Here is a 12,898-nt window from a genome sequence, read left to right on the forward strand (position 1 = left end):
TGTGAGCCACCATGTGGTTGCTGGGAATTGAACTCAGGACCTTTGGAAGAGCAGGCAATGCTCTTAACCACTGAGCCATCTCTCCAGCCCCCTAGTTTTTTTTTTTTTTAAATATCACAGACATGAGTTTAAGGCTGGGGTTGCCTTCAGAGCAAGTGCTTAGCACTCGGTGCTCACGTGCTGGTGCACACAAAACATAGACACATGGGAAAGAAAGAGGGATGGGCTTAAAGTAGAAGTTTCTTCTTAAAATGCAACATATTCTTCATTTTTAGATATGTAATTACTATATCCCTGCTTTATATAATTAATCTTGTTTCCTGAAGATGACTATGCAATCATGATAGCATAGCATTCTGTTACAGCTAGGGGAATGGGTAAAAAATCCCAATAAGTAAACAAATCTCCATCTCTCTCTCCCTCCCCATGCCAGCTTTTCACTGAGTATGGCAGGCTAGCAATGGAAGAAACATTCCTGAAGCCTTTTCAGGTAGGTGAAAGTCAAATGACGGAAAATTCTTACCAGATTTTTATGGACTCTATAACTGTGATTTTCATCCGGGTCATGTTTCTTTCCTTTATTTATTTCTTTCAAGAAGCATTTTTAGGCTAGGTGTGGTGGTACATGTCTTTAATTCCAGCACTAGAGAGACTTTAAGCCAGGGGGATCTTGGTGAGTTCAAGGCCAGCCTGATGTACACTGGGCATTCTAGGCCACCCAGGGTTACACAGTGAGTTAAGAGACCCTGTCTCAAAGGAAGAGGAGAAGGCGTTTTACATTCCTGTTCTAAGCTCTTTGATATAAAGAAGAGAAGTAGGAGATAACGCATGTCTTAGATCCTCTGGCTCCTGTGAGAATATCAGCTTTTCTCCAAGTTCAGCCCTCGAAATGTCACAGAAGACACTTGATGCATTTGCCAAGCATGAACCCAAAACCAACCGACCTGGGCTAATAAAAGTTGGTTACAAAGGTCAACAGTTGGCTGACACCAGAGAGGATGCTGAGGGAGAGGCATGAGTGCCCTGTCTTACACGCTAACATCTCCTGTTGCCTGAGTGTGACAGCCGCCGGCCCAGCTGATGCTGGTGTGCCTACTGTGTCCGGGGTGCCGTAGAGTCCCACATATTCATCCTGTCAGCTATCAGAGTGCTGAAACACCAGGTCCCAAGGAACGGAAAACCTCTCAGGAATCCCATGCTGGAGGAAGGAAAAGACTGAAGCCCAGGTGCCAGTCAGAAGAGGAACTGGCCTTCCAGGAAGAGATTTCCCATAGTTCTGGAAACTTATTGGACCACCTTGCATGTCTGATAGTCAAGGTAGTGGTGGGCCAGAAACAGGCAGCACCGTACTTTTCCAGGATTGTTTAATTGTACATAGCTTTTGCTGTATTTAAAACTAAACCTCAGTATTCCCACAAATAGACTGGGGGTGAGGCCACTGGACCCTTTTATTTGTTCCTCTTCCCAGTGTAGCCACATTAAGGACATCTCCTTTCTCTATGCTTTATCTCTTTTTCTGGCATATTGAGAGGATGGATGGATGGCCAGACTTGCCCTGAAAACTCCAATAATGCTGGGGTCGGCAGCTCCATCAAGGTAGCATTTGAGCTTGGATTAAGTATTGTCAGTCGTGTCTGCAGTACTTCAAATCCTGCCCTTCTTTCCCAGGACAAGAGTTAGGACTGAGTCAGGCCCCCTTCTGACAGTGCCTGGAAGAGGAAACAATTTTCACACAATCTAAAAGTTAAGTCCTTCATCAAGAGCTGGTCGGAGGAATCCTTAGCTCTAGCTATGCATGACACCAAGGAGGATCATAGGCTGGGGGAGTCTGGGCCACAGGAGAAACAACAGTCGACAGAGGGCCACCTAAGTGGCTCTTTGATAGACAGCAGACTGAGCTGTCTGTTTTCTCTTGCCTAGTGACAGGTGATCTGAAACCACTTACACTTGTGAGGGTGGATCCGGGGTGGCCTCAGTTTGTAGATTTGACTCGGAGGTCTGTCAAGTTGCATTCAAGATGCCCAGAAGATATCCCGTGAAGACTTACATTGAGGGCTCTTTAGAAGGAGTCTAAATCTAGACCCTGAAAGCCAGGGAAGCAGCAGAGGAGGTGGTGAGGGAGAACAAAACCAATCCTGCTTTATAGTCTCCAGCCTGGTTCACAATACTTTCTATGTGCTTGTTTCTTTTTAATTCATCTGTTAGGCGGTAGTTGGAGAGTTGAGTGGCAATTGCAATATTGCTTTGACTTTTCTATGCTCAAGACCATTGACTCTAGACTGTAAATTCTAGAAAGGGACCTTAAGTTTTGCCAGCAGATGTCACTGCTCCTAACACATAAACCAACACGAAGACAAACCAACAGATAGAAAGATAGATAGATAATATAGATACATAGATAGATGACAGACAGACAGGAATTATGTCAGTGACCTAAAAACAAATAGCAGGGAAAACTTTTGAGATTACTGCATAGCAGTGAACCATGCTGACATTGTGAATGCCAATGAAAGAAAACTTGGGGGCTGGTAAGATAACTCAGTTAATTGCTGGCCATGTTAGCTCAATACTTGAGTTTCAATGCAGCAATGTAAAAAGTCAGGCATAGCGGCACATACCTAACATCCCAGGTGTCCAGGACCCCCCTCAGCCCAGCACAACTCATGGTCTGTGTGGGGAGGGTGGGGGAAATGATCCCCACAAGAGATGAAGGATGAAACTCAGGACAGTGCCATCTTTGCAGACACCGGGCCATGGCCTTCCAGAGACTGACCTCATAGTTTACTTTTCTTACACATTTGAACAGGAGAACTTGTGACCTGTGACCTTTACAACAAGAGTGAATTCTATTGGCTGATAGGACAGGGCCTAGAGGAAGGAGCTGTGATAATCATAAGGACAGATTCTGTTGTGAGGCTGCAAAGCCCATGGGGCCTCTGTCATAGAGATGCTTTCTGTTCACTGAGAGACAAAGCTCAGGATACTGGGGGGATTCACGTGGAGGCTGGTCCTGATAGAATAGCAAAGGATCACCAAATCGTCTGACTGACCGGCCACTTTTCAGTCTGACATTCCATGTGATTAGGTATCATGCATTTCCTTCTCTTGAAGAAAATAGACCCATGTGATTGACAGTCCTGGTTTCTCTAATGCTTATTCTAAGATGTGCTTCCTACATGCAGTACTGGGCTGACGGTGTAGTTGAGGACCTTTGACATCTGGTTTCTTACCTCTCACCTCCTCAGCACTAGTACTTTACTTTCTCAGTTACTTTTTCCTACCCTTTTTCCTAGTTCTCTGTTCCCTTTTTGCAGTATATAGATCAAACCCATGACCTTGCATACATGAGGCAAGCGCTCTCCCCTGAGTTGCCTCCTGGCCTGTGCACAACATCTTTATTAACCATCTTCCTTAATGTACTCAAATACCACCAGCACCTTTGACATCAGGACAGAACTTAATCCTCTCTGGTAGATAAAAGTAGAGAGTTCACAAGTCTGAGTGGAGGTGTAATGGCTAGTGGTGTAAGCAGGCTCTCAATGAAACTGAGTGTTGCGTGTGTGTGTGTGTGTGTGTGTGTGTGTGTGTGTGGTAGTAGTAGTAGTAGTAGTAGTAGTAGTAGTAGTAGTAGTAGTAGTAGTAAGGAAATACATGGCACAAGCAATTAGAAATTGTCATAATTTCTCATTTCTATCAGGCCTCTATGCAGACAATCAGAATTTATTTGACTCTGGTTGACTTAATTACGTTCACGATCACTCTATTCCCGATTTAAGATGTTTACTGGCAAAATTCCTTGGTAGTGATTCAAGCCACATTGAAAGATTCTTGGGCAAAAATCTGTGATAGTTGGAACTGCCGAATAATGTCAGAGAAATACCTGACCTTGCTGAGAGAAAGAGAGGTTACTGTCTGCCTGCTAGAGATGGAGATTAATATGTGGGGCCAAGGAGGACAGCTACCTGGGAAAGCTACCTACCCTACTTAGATTCTGTTCAGGCCGCAACTTGGGTTATCCAAGAGCTTCATAAATTAGAATTACTTATCTGGCAACCCAGAATTGGGTCGAGGTTCAGGCCAAAGTTCTCTTGGTTTCCACATTTAGGTTGTAGAATGCAATTACTGGAGGAAAGCAGCATCTGAGCCAGTGCTTGTTTTAGTCCAGACACTTTGCAAAAGCATGTCTCATTCATTATTTAGATTAGTGCTGTCTGTGCTAGTATTATTACTTCTCAGTGTCTTTCTCTTTTTTGTCCAGTGACGAAATGGCCAAACAGTAGTTTAGAAACTTAATCCTGCATACACGGATAACAGTGCAGAGTTGAGCTCTCCCCAGGCCACAGGCTCAAAGCGTGGACCTAGCTGTGGTTCCTTCTTCTCCTGCTCCTATGCCCCAGCGCTTGTTAACTATAACTTATGACCTGCTATTTTAATAGTCACATCCCAGCTCATTAGTTAACTCAGGTCTTAGGGCAGAAGCTGTGTGGTTTGTATGTTTTCGCCAGAGTATCTACTTCCCTCATGTCAGTCAGGCAGAGGGGGATGTGCGCAGGGAACAGTGGCTGGAGTCAGCCTGCCGGCACCCTTGAACACACAGCATGCTTCAGCAGGAGACAGCTGTGAGACCAGCTCCGCCCACTCTTGCCTCTGTAACCCACAAAACAAGGTCATCAGTTTGCTTTTCTCAAAGTATGAGTCTTGCTAGTAGGTTGGCTTTTCCTGACTGTTGACTGAAGCAAGCTGTTGTTTATAGTCTCAAAGTAACTTCTAGAACTTTTCCCTGCCTGAAACTGAAGCTAAAACTGAAACTGATTGATTAGACACACTGAAGATTAGTTCAGATATTTATTAGCCACTGATTCTAAATCAGTTTTTCCTTCAGAGATTACTATTTCAGAGAGTATTAATTTCACATATTTTATACTGGATATGCATAATTATTATTCAAGTAAAAAGGCCATTTGTAGGATAAAATCGCATAGGCCTATCATTTGTCTAACTCAGTTTAATCCATCTAAGTGTTTAAAATGCACACGCCAGCATGAATTAAGGCAATACTCTATCACATACACACACATGTAGACTTGCACTCACACAAGTACTAGCTTTGCCCACTGAAAAGACCTAGGAATAATGAGCAGGTCAGCTTCATCCGGCATTGGTAATGTTGATGTTACAGTGTTCAACTGAAGAAACTGGAAAAGTGCTTGATTCTGCGTCTGGGTGAATCAGTGAACTTGGAGCTGACATTGTAGTGATTATCTGAATCCAAGTTTGAGGACAGCTTGGTTTACATATCTAGAGCCAGGCCAATCAGGGACACATAATAAGGTCTTGCCTGTGTGTGTGTGAGTGTGTGTGTGTGGGTGGGTGTGTAGGGATGATGATGGAGGGAGGCAGAACTTGTAACACCTTTCAAAAACGAAATGTGATAAAGCTTTATTATTTGTCTGGGTTTTTGTATATTTGTGATATTTATCGGACTTTCCCCAAGACTTTTATATTATTTTTCTTACAAAGAGTCTCCCCTGCCCCACAAATTATACAAACCTCAGGCTCTACACCCTTGTGTAGCCTTGTGTACCACATGGCAGAATGAGAGTCTCTAAGAAGCTAATGGAATAAATGTAGTAGAGAGAAGATATTTTTTTTTGAATTTTCGAGACAGAGTTTCCCTGTAGCTTTTTTGGTTCCTGTCCTGGAACTAGCTCTTGTAGCCCAGGCTGGCCTCGAACTCACAGAGATCCGCCTGCCTCTGCCTCCTGAGTGCTGGGATTAAGGGTGTGCGCCACCACTGCCCGGCGAGAGAAGATATTTTAAAAGATGGTAGATGCATTCTTTAGAGCAGCTCTGTAGGAAATAATGGTGCGTTCCAGTCAACATTAGAAAATACTGATGTACTTAGTGTATTCAAAGATAAATAATTCCCATAGAGTTTACCATAGTACCATTCAATAAACAGGGTCACTCTAAGAATTTTATTTCTAACTAATTTGTCCAACAGCTATAAAATAAGCAGAAGACCTTCTGAAGAATGAGAGCAGTCAGAAAGTGAAGCAACCCTAGCTCTCCTGTAAAGATTGCTGGTGATCTGCTGAGTGTGGGGCTTGGGGCCAACCCCAGCACCACAATATGGCAGTTTGACTGATGAAAACCTGGGTATGGAGTCTGCACTGTTTATTCTAATAATGAGCAAGCAAGCAATTCAGTCTTTCTTCCAGAGGCTTGCAGTCTATGATAAGGTAAAGCACTTTAGTACAGCAATAGAGATCTGTGCTTTTCTGTCTGGTCTCCAGTCTCCACTTCTACTATTAGTTGAACTCCTTTCAGTGGGGAATCTACTCTCATTGGTTCAGGTGCAGGGGGTGCCACCCACCCCTTACAGAGAGAAGTCCATTCAGACCCCCCCCCATCCCTCTGACCACAGTGGTAGCTTCAGGACTGGGCATTCGATCACAGATAGATGAGTCCCTGGTGTAAGCAGAGACTGTTCGTTCATTTCCCGGCCGCTCAGACCCTAATAACCACACAGAAACTGTATTAATTACAACACTGTTCAGTCAATAACTCAGGCATATTTTTAGCTAGCTTTTACATCTTAAATTAACCCATTTCTATTCTATGTATCGGCACGAGGCTGTGGCTTACTGGTAAGGATCCAGCATCTGTCTCCTTCGACAGCTACATGGCATCTCTCTGACTCCATCTACTCTCTCTATATAATCTCTGTTCGAATTTACCACCTAGCTATATTCTGCCCTGCCATAGGTCAAAGCAGATTTATTCATTAACCAATAAAAGCAGCATATATAGAGAAGGACATTCCACATCGCCCTGGAACTTTGCTTGTGGAACTGTCATTAAAAACTGAACTGCACAGCTATGTTAATCGTATGTGATCTTCAGAATCTCAGTGGTCATCTTGACCACCACATGAAAGGAGTAATTAGATGAGAAAAGGCTCTGATCTACCAGTTATAGAATCAGTAAGATGGTCTATGCTTTTTAACTTGATTGTGTTGGAATTGTATCTCATTATTTACAATATAAGAACTTCGTCAAGTTCTGGTATTTAAAGTATTGCCACGGGGAAACAGAAGTACAGGCACAGGCAATTGAACCCACAGAATTACTTTATGATTTCTACGTGCGTTTGACAGAGCTGCCAGTGTCTGTTGTATTTTAACCATTTATACTCAAACTTCTTGTATTGTTATTTCAAAGTTATTACTTGAAAAATAAATAGGAGCTGGAAGGAAAGATAAGAGGAAGCCTGAGAAGTCTGATTTCCTCATGGCAGGAAACTAAGGGTCAAGCATGTCCCTAACATAACGGAATGTTGTGCAGTGCTGACTCTGAATGGTAACAGTCATGCTGCAGAATGGTGAGTTTCAGATGCAGCACTGAATGAAAACACACAAACTAACCTGTTATTTCCAAGTCACAATAGTGCTGCCCTTCAGGCAGAGGTGGAAGGGAAGAAAGCCAGAGTGGGGGCTTCAGGGATGATAGACAATGTTTTACCATGTAGGGGCTGGTTACATGGTGTGCTCAGTTTCTGACAATATGTTAAACCTTGCGATTACATGTGTTTTTCTGTGTGCAGAATATGTTTCAACACAGAAGATTTTAAAGTGAACAGTTTGTGAACTGGTAGTGAAAAATTAATTTCTTGAAACTCATTACTATCTTAAATGCCATCCTAAGTTTCCTAGACATTTAATTTCAATTATATTTTAATGTAAAACTTTTCACTTTGGCTGTGGCATTGATATTCTCATGATTTTTTATATAAAATTGCCTTTCTTTCTCCCTTGTCCTACTCCTTGTGTATAAACTTCACTAAGTGTTAGCTGTAGTTGCTTTTGAAATTTGGAATGCATCTTAATTATTATTCTCTGGATTTTGAAATTTTATGAAAAATGCATACTATCATTTCTATAAAAATATTAAAATAATTAAGTTTAGGAAAAAGCTGGTGTAGGGCTCAAGAGATGACTCAAGAGTAGGGGTGTGTGCTATTAAGGCTATCAACTGAGTATTATCCCTGGAACCCACATGGTAGGAAGAAAAAACAGCTGTCACCGGTTGTCCTCTGACCTCTACACACATGCACATAGACACAAGAAGTTTAAAAAGGAAACGGTAAAAAACAAAACAAAAGGGATTGGAAAGATGGCTCAGTGGTTAAAAGCACTGGCTCCTCTTCCAGAGGCTCTGAGTTCAATTCAATGGCAGCTAACAACTGTCTGTAGCTTCAGTTCTAGGGGATCTGACACCCTTATACAGATATTTATGCAGGCAAAACACCATTGCACATGAAATATAAATAAATCATTAAATTTTAAAAAGAAAACAAAATTTAAAGCTGGTAGAGATGCTTGCCAGGAGGATTGCTGTGATCTCATTGATAACCTAATCTTCACAGTGAGTTCAACACCAGCCTGGTCTACGTAGCCTGGACTCCAATGTTTTACTCTCTTTAAAGCTGGTCTGGTATCTAATGCATATATTCTGCCATAACCATAAAAAGAAAGAAAGAATGAAATGGGAGAGAGTCAGAGTTATAGGAGCACCCCACATGAAATCTAATTATGGCTCCATTCAGTCATCTTAATGGTGGTCATGACTGTGCCTGCCCCTCATCTCAGCAGATGCATTCATCCTGGAGTGAGCAGGCAGCTTCTGTTCCCACATTGTGGAAGCATGATGAGCTCATTGCAGACTGCTGAGAAACTTTCTAAGACTTGATATTTGCTTTTAGTTCTGCAAAAGGAACACGGTTAAGATGCAGTAATGCAACTGGCTCCAGTAAAAAGCAGAGGACTTAACCTCCAAGTGCTCTTATCCACCCTTCTCACTGCTTTCCAGAGTCTGATATTTCTCGTTCGAGACTGGAGTTTCCCATACGAATTTTCATATGGAGCCGATGGTGGCGCCAAGTTCTTGGAAAAACGACTCAAGGTTGGTTAACTAGTTAGGTGCTTGCCCTTCCTCCAGAATAAGCTTGAGTATTTCTGTTGAATCACTTCACTCAGGAGCCACAGTTTCACTTGCCCCTTGCAGTTTCTCTAATAAATACTCAAGATGGATTTATAATAAACTATAGATAGAATTGTACTTTAAAGTTATTGTCTCTGAATCTGATACAGATGCTTCTTTGGTAGATGATTTTGTAGATACTTCTTTGGTACTTGTTCCTCCAGGAAAAACTTTTACTTTGAAGATGCAAAGCAGTGTAAATGTCTAGATTCACGTTTTACTGGCAGGTTAAATAATTATCTCATTGTGTCCTTCCTACAAACTGTTAAACACATGTCTTAAAAGGACGGGTTATTTAGGTTTGTCTGGAATGCCGAGCTATTCAAATGCCATTTTAGGATTCAAGCATGGAGCTGGTTATTTGTTTGTTACTATCAACTTCATACAAGCTAGGGTCATGTGGGAAGAGAGAATTTCCATTGAGAAAATTCCTTTATCAGACTGGCCTGTAGCCAAGTGTGTGGGAGGGGCCAGCCTTCTGTGGGTGGTGCCCCTCACACTGCAGGCAGGTGGCTCTGGGTTGTTTAGGAAGAAAAGTGACTGAGTCACTAGGGGCAAGTGAGCAAGTGAGCCAGCAGCCCTCCTCCATGGCCTCTGCCTCAGACCCGCCTCTGGGTTCCTGTCCTGGGATGCTGGCCTGACTTCTCTTGGTGACAGAATAGAAAGTGAAGTGGAAACAAACCTTTTCTTCCCCAGCTGCTTTTGGTCATGGTGTTTAGCACAGCAACAGAAAGCCAACTGTGAGAGAAATTTGTCCCAGAGATTAGACATTGCTGTGATAGAACTGACCACATTGTTTTGTAGGAAGACAGAGGCTTGTAAAGTGTGCCGATTGCACACACTTGCTATACTTAGATATGTAAAGTGTGCCGATTGCACATACTTGCTACACTTAGATATGGCTATGTGGACATTGTACCGTTTTCTCAGCATGGAAGCAGACAGGCAGTTTATGTCTCCAGCAGTTGAGCTTCAGAATGACTTCCTGCAGGTCTCGGGGAACCAGCATGAAGAACTACAGAATGTCAGGAAGCACATCCATTCCTGCTTCACCAACATCTCCTGTTTCCTCCTACCTCATCCTGGCCTAAAGGTAGCTACGAACCCAAACTTTGATGGAAAACTAAAAGGTTTGTGTGACTTTTAATGAGTTTGTTTGTGTCCCTTATCGCTCTGGAGTCGGCTCCACGCGCTTGTGGCTCTGGCTCAGCTCCTGCGCTAATGTGAGGCGGATGATAGGGGTCCTGGCGAGAGGACTGGGGAGCGGGCCTGGTGCTGGAGGTCCCTGAGACAGCTGTGGGAGCCTGCGGCTACCGGCAACAGGCCACAGCCCTCACCCTCTCACTCTGCGCTCTGGAAACTGCTTCCGTGTACTTAGTTTCCTTTATTTACAGTGATTCAAATAGAAAAATGTCTGTTTTTGGAATAGTGCATTTGTTGAAATACATATTTAGAGACTGAAAGCAAACACTGCATTCAATACTGAATCCAAGCTCTTTAACTATGGAAGAATTTAACAAATTATAAAAATTTCACTAAAGAATAAAGTTCTCTCCAGCAAAGAACAAGTTTCCCTAAACAGAATAATAAGCACTGCTCTTCAGCATGTAATCTGCTCTACGAGGCTGACTCCTATTTGAAAAGACAAGCACTGTCTGTAGCATTTGCTGTGTGGTTAATCTGAGGTAGTTCAGGGCAGTTGTGACTTCTTACTTGTGAGCCTACCACTGAACATACCATGAAATACACACTTCCTTTGTCTAACTTATTATGGCTTTTCTATTTTAACATTATGCCGGGGTGAGACAGTGACATTACTAATTGTTTTCAGACAATTGTTGTCAAAGGGATTTTAAATTGCATTTTAAAAATGACAACATTTTAGAAACTATAGCAGAATTGATCAGCAAAAGTATTTTCCCTTGTGTCCATGGAATTATCTGACACCTTTATCTGTAACATTGGCAGTTGATATAATAAGCAGAATTCTAAATTTCTCAGCCACCGGCCTTGGTTTTCTATACCAAGAATCCTTCTGTTTTCTCTGCTTTTATAGCAGCAGAGGGCAGTGGGCACACAACACAAACGTGGGTGCCAGGTGATCTCCCTGTTCTGAACCCTGACCCACTAGAGGACACATGGCCCTCTCTATTATGAAATGACTAAGGACTTCAGTGTGTCTTGAACAAGTTACACAAAGAGCAGGCTTCCATAAAGCCTGTCTCTCTGGAACTGGGAGCCATAAACAGGGGTGGGGGTGGGATGCTGAATAAGAGTTCCCTATGAAGAAGCCACTGGCCTGGTCCCTTACAGTAGCAAGCAGCTGCAGCCCATGCAGTGCCCCAGCTTAGGAAGGGTTAGGAAAATTACACCGATATACATGGCTATTTTGTGATAATTTGTTCCCCATCCAGTTGTATCTATATGTCCACATAGACATTGGCCTATGCAGTTAACTACAACCATCTGCCAGCTCCAGCTCCATCTAGCTGAGTAGCTAGCCCAGGAGAAAGAGAAATGAAACTGGTTTCAGTTGCCCTCAAAGTTCCATTTTAATGAGGTTTGTATAGCTTATAGGACTTCTGCTAAATTTACCTTGTGTATAGAAATGTTCTACTTTTTCTCAGTGTCTGCTTTGACAATTTTGAAAATCTGTTATCTACAGCATTTTTCCATCCAACATTGAATTTTTTTTATTGAAAATAGATTTTTTTTTCTCCCATAATATATCCTGATTTTTGGTTTCCCCTCCCTCTGTTCCTCCCAACCCCTCCACTCTTCCCCTCCCATCAGGATCCACTCCCTTTCTGTCTTTCATTATAAAATAAACAGGCTTCTATGGGATGATAATAAAAAAGATAATGCAAAAACTAACACATCAGAATCAGACAAGACAAATAGAAGGAAAAGAGCTGAGGAGAAGGCACAGGAAAGAGACTCGCGTGTTTACCCACTTGGGAATCTCGTAATATAGACACAAAGGAACTGTAGAGTTATGGTAGGTTCTATGGATGGTAGCTAGGTTATCATTGACCTAACAGCTAATATCAATACATAAGCAAATCTATACCACATTTCTCTTTCTGGGTCTGTGCTACACTACTCAGGATGAGTTTTTCTAATTCCATCCATTTATCTACAAATTTCATGATTTCCTTTTTTTAAAATGGCCGAGTTTCCAGTTTCTGGCTATTATGAATAGAACAGCAACAAACATGCAAACACTGAATCTCATAATTCGATGACTTTTCCCTGGGTCCCTTATGGGCTAGCCATGGTACTCTTCAGAGAGCTGGCACAAGAGTGGTTGTCTCTAGCAAAGATATGTCTTTGGGCTTTTGTAGGAGGTTCTCATGTGCTATTTCACAGGCAGAAATAATTTTCTAGTTCATAATCAACACTAATAATTGTCCTACAAAGAATTGCAATTATTGCCATCTTTACTAGCCCCATGAATAACAATATTTCCAGTGTTCTTTAAAATTATAAGATTAATTTAATTGCTACTAATGAAGGAACATCCTACACTGGATCCCAGAGGTCAAAAGTGTTGAGTCGTGTTCATTCACAGTACATTCAACTAGTTTTTACTGAATTGAATACCTCTGCTAGCACAGTAGATAGTCTCCTAACCAGCAAGGAGTTGTATCGAACAGTCAGGTAACCACAACATACACTGTGGGACAGCTTCCTTAGCAGCAGTTATTAGAGTCTAATGCCAATCAAGACATTTTTTTTAAAAAAAGGAAAAGGTATTTCTAATGACTTGGCAAGTAATCTTGAGAAGTTACCATCCTTTGTTAGTTTACACTCCAAACCATATACTAGTAATCTTGAGAAGTTACCGTCCTTTGTT

The 12,898-nt window shown here is 42.2% G+C and overlaps 1 protein-coding gene across 2 annotated transcripts in view; it reads left to right on the plus strand.

The window, feature by feature from the left end:
* The window catches only part of Atl1 (atlastin GTPase 1), a 77,806-nt gene that overhangs the window by 54,209 nt on the left and 10,699 nt on the right, over nucleotides 1–12,898 (plus strand). For both annotated transcript variants that reach the window (XM_026779262.1, XM_005343154.3), the window contains 3 exons: nucleotides 434–490; nucleotides 8,872–8,964; nucleotides 10,034–10,172. In XM_026779262.1, the coding sequence (XP_026635063.1) occupies nucleotides 434–490; nucleotides 8,872–8,964; nucleotides 10,034–10,172 (289 nt within the window). The remainder of the gene's footprint in view (nucleotides 1–433; nucleotides 491–8,871; nucleotides 8,965–10,033; nucleotides 10,173–12,898) is intronic.

Source organism: Microtus ochrogaster, chromosome 1, assembly GCF_000317375.1.
Source record: "Microtus ochrogaster isolate Prairie Vole_2 chromosome 1, MicOch1.0, whole genome shotgun sequence".
In the NCBI taxonomy this organism is placed as follows: Eukaryota; Metazoa; Chordata; class Mammalia; order Rodentia; family Cricetidae; genus Microtus; species Microtus ochrogaster.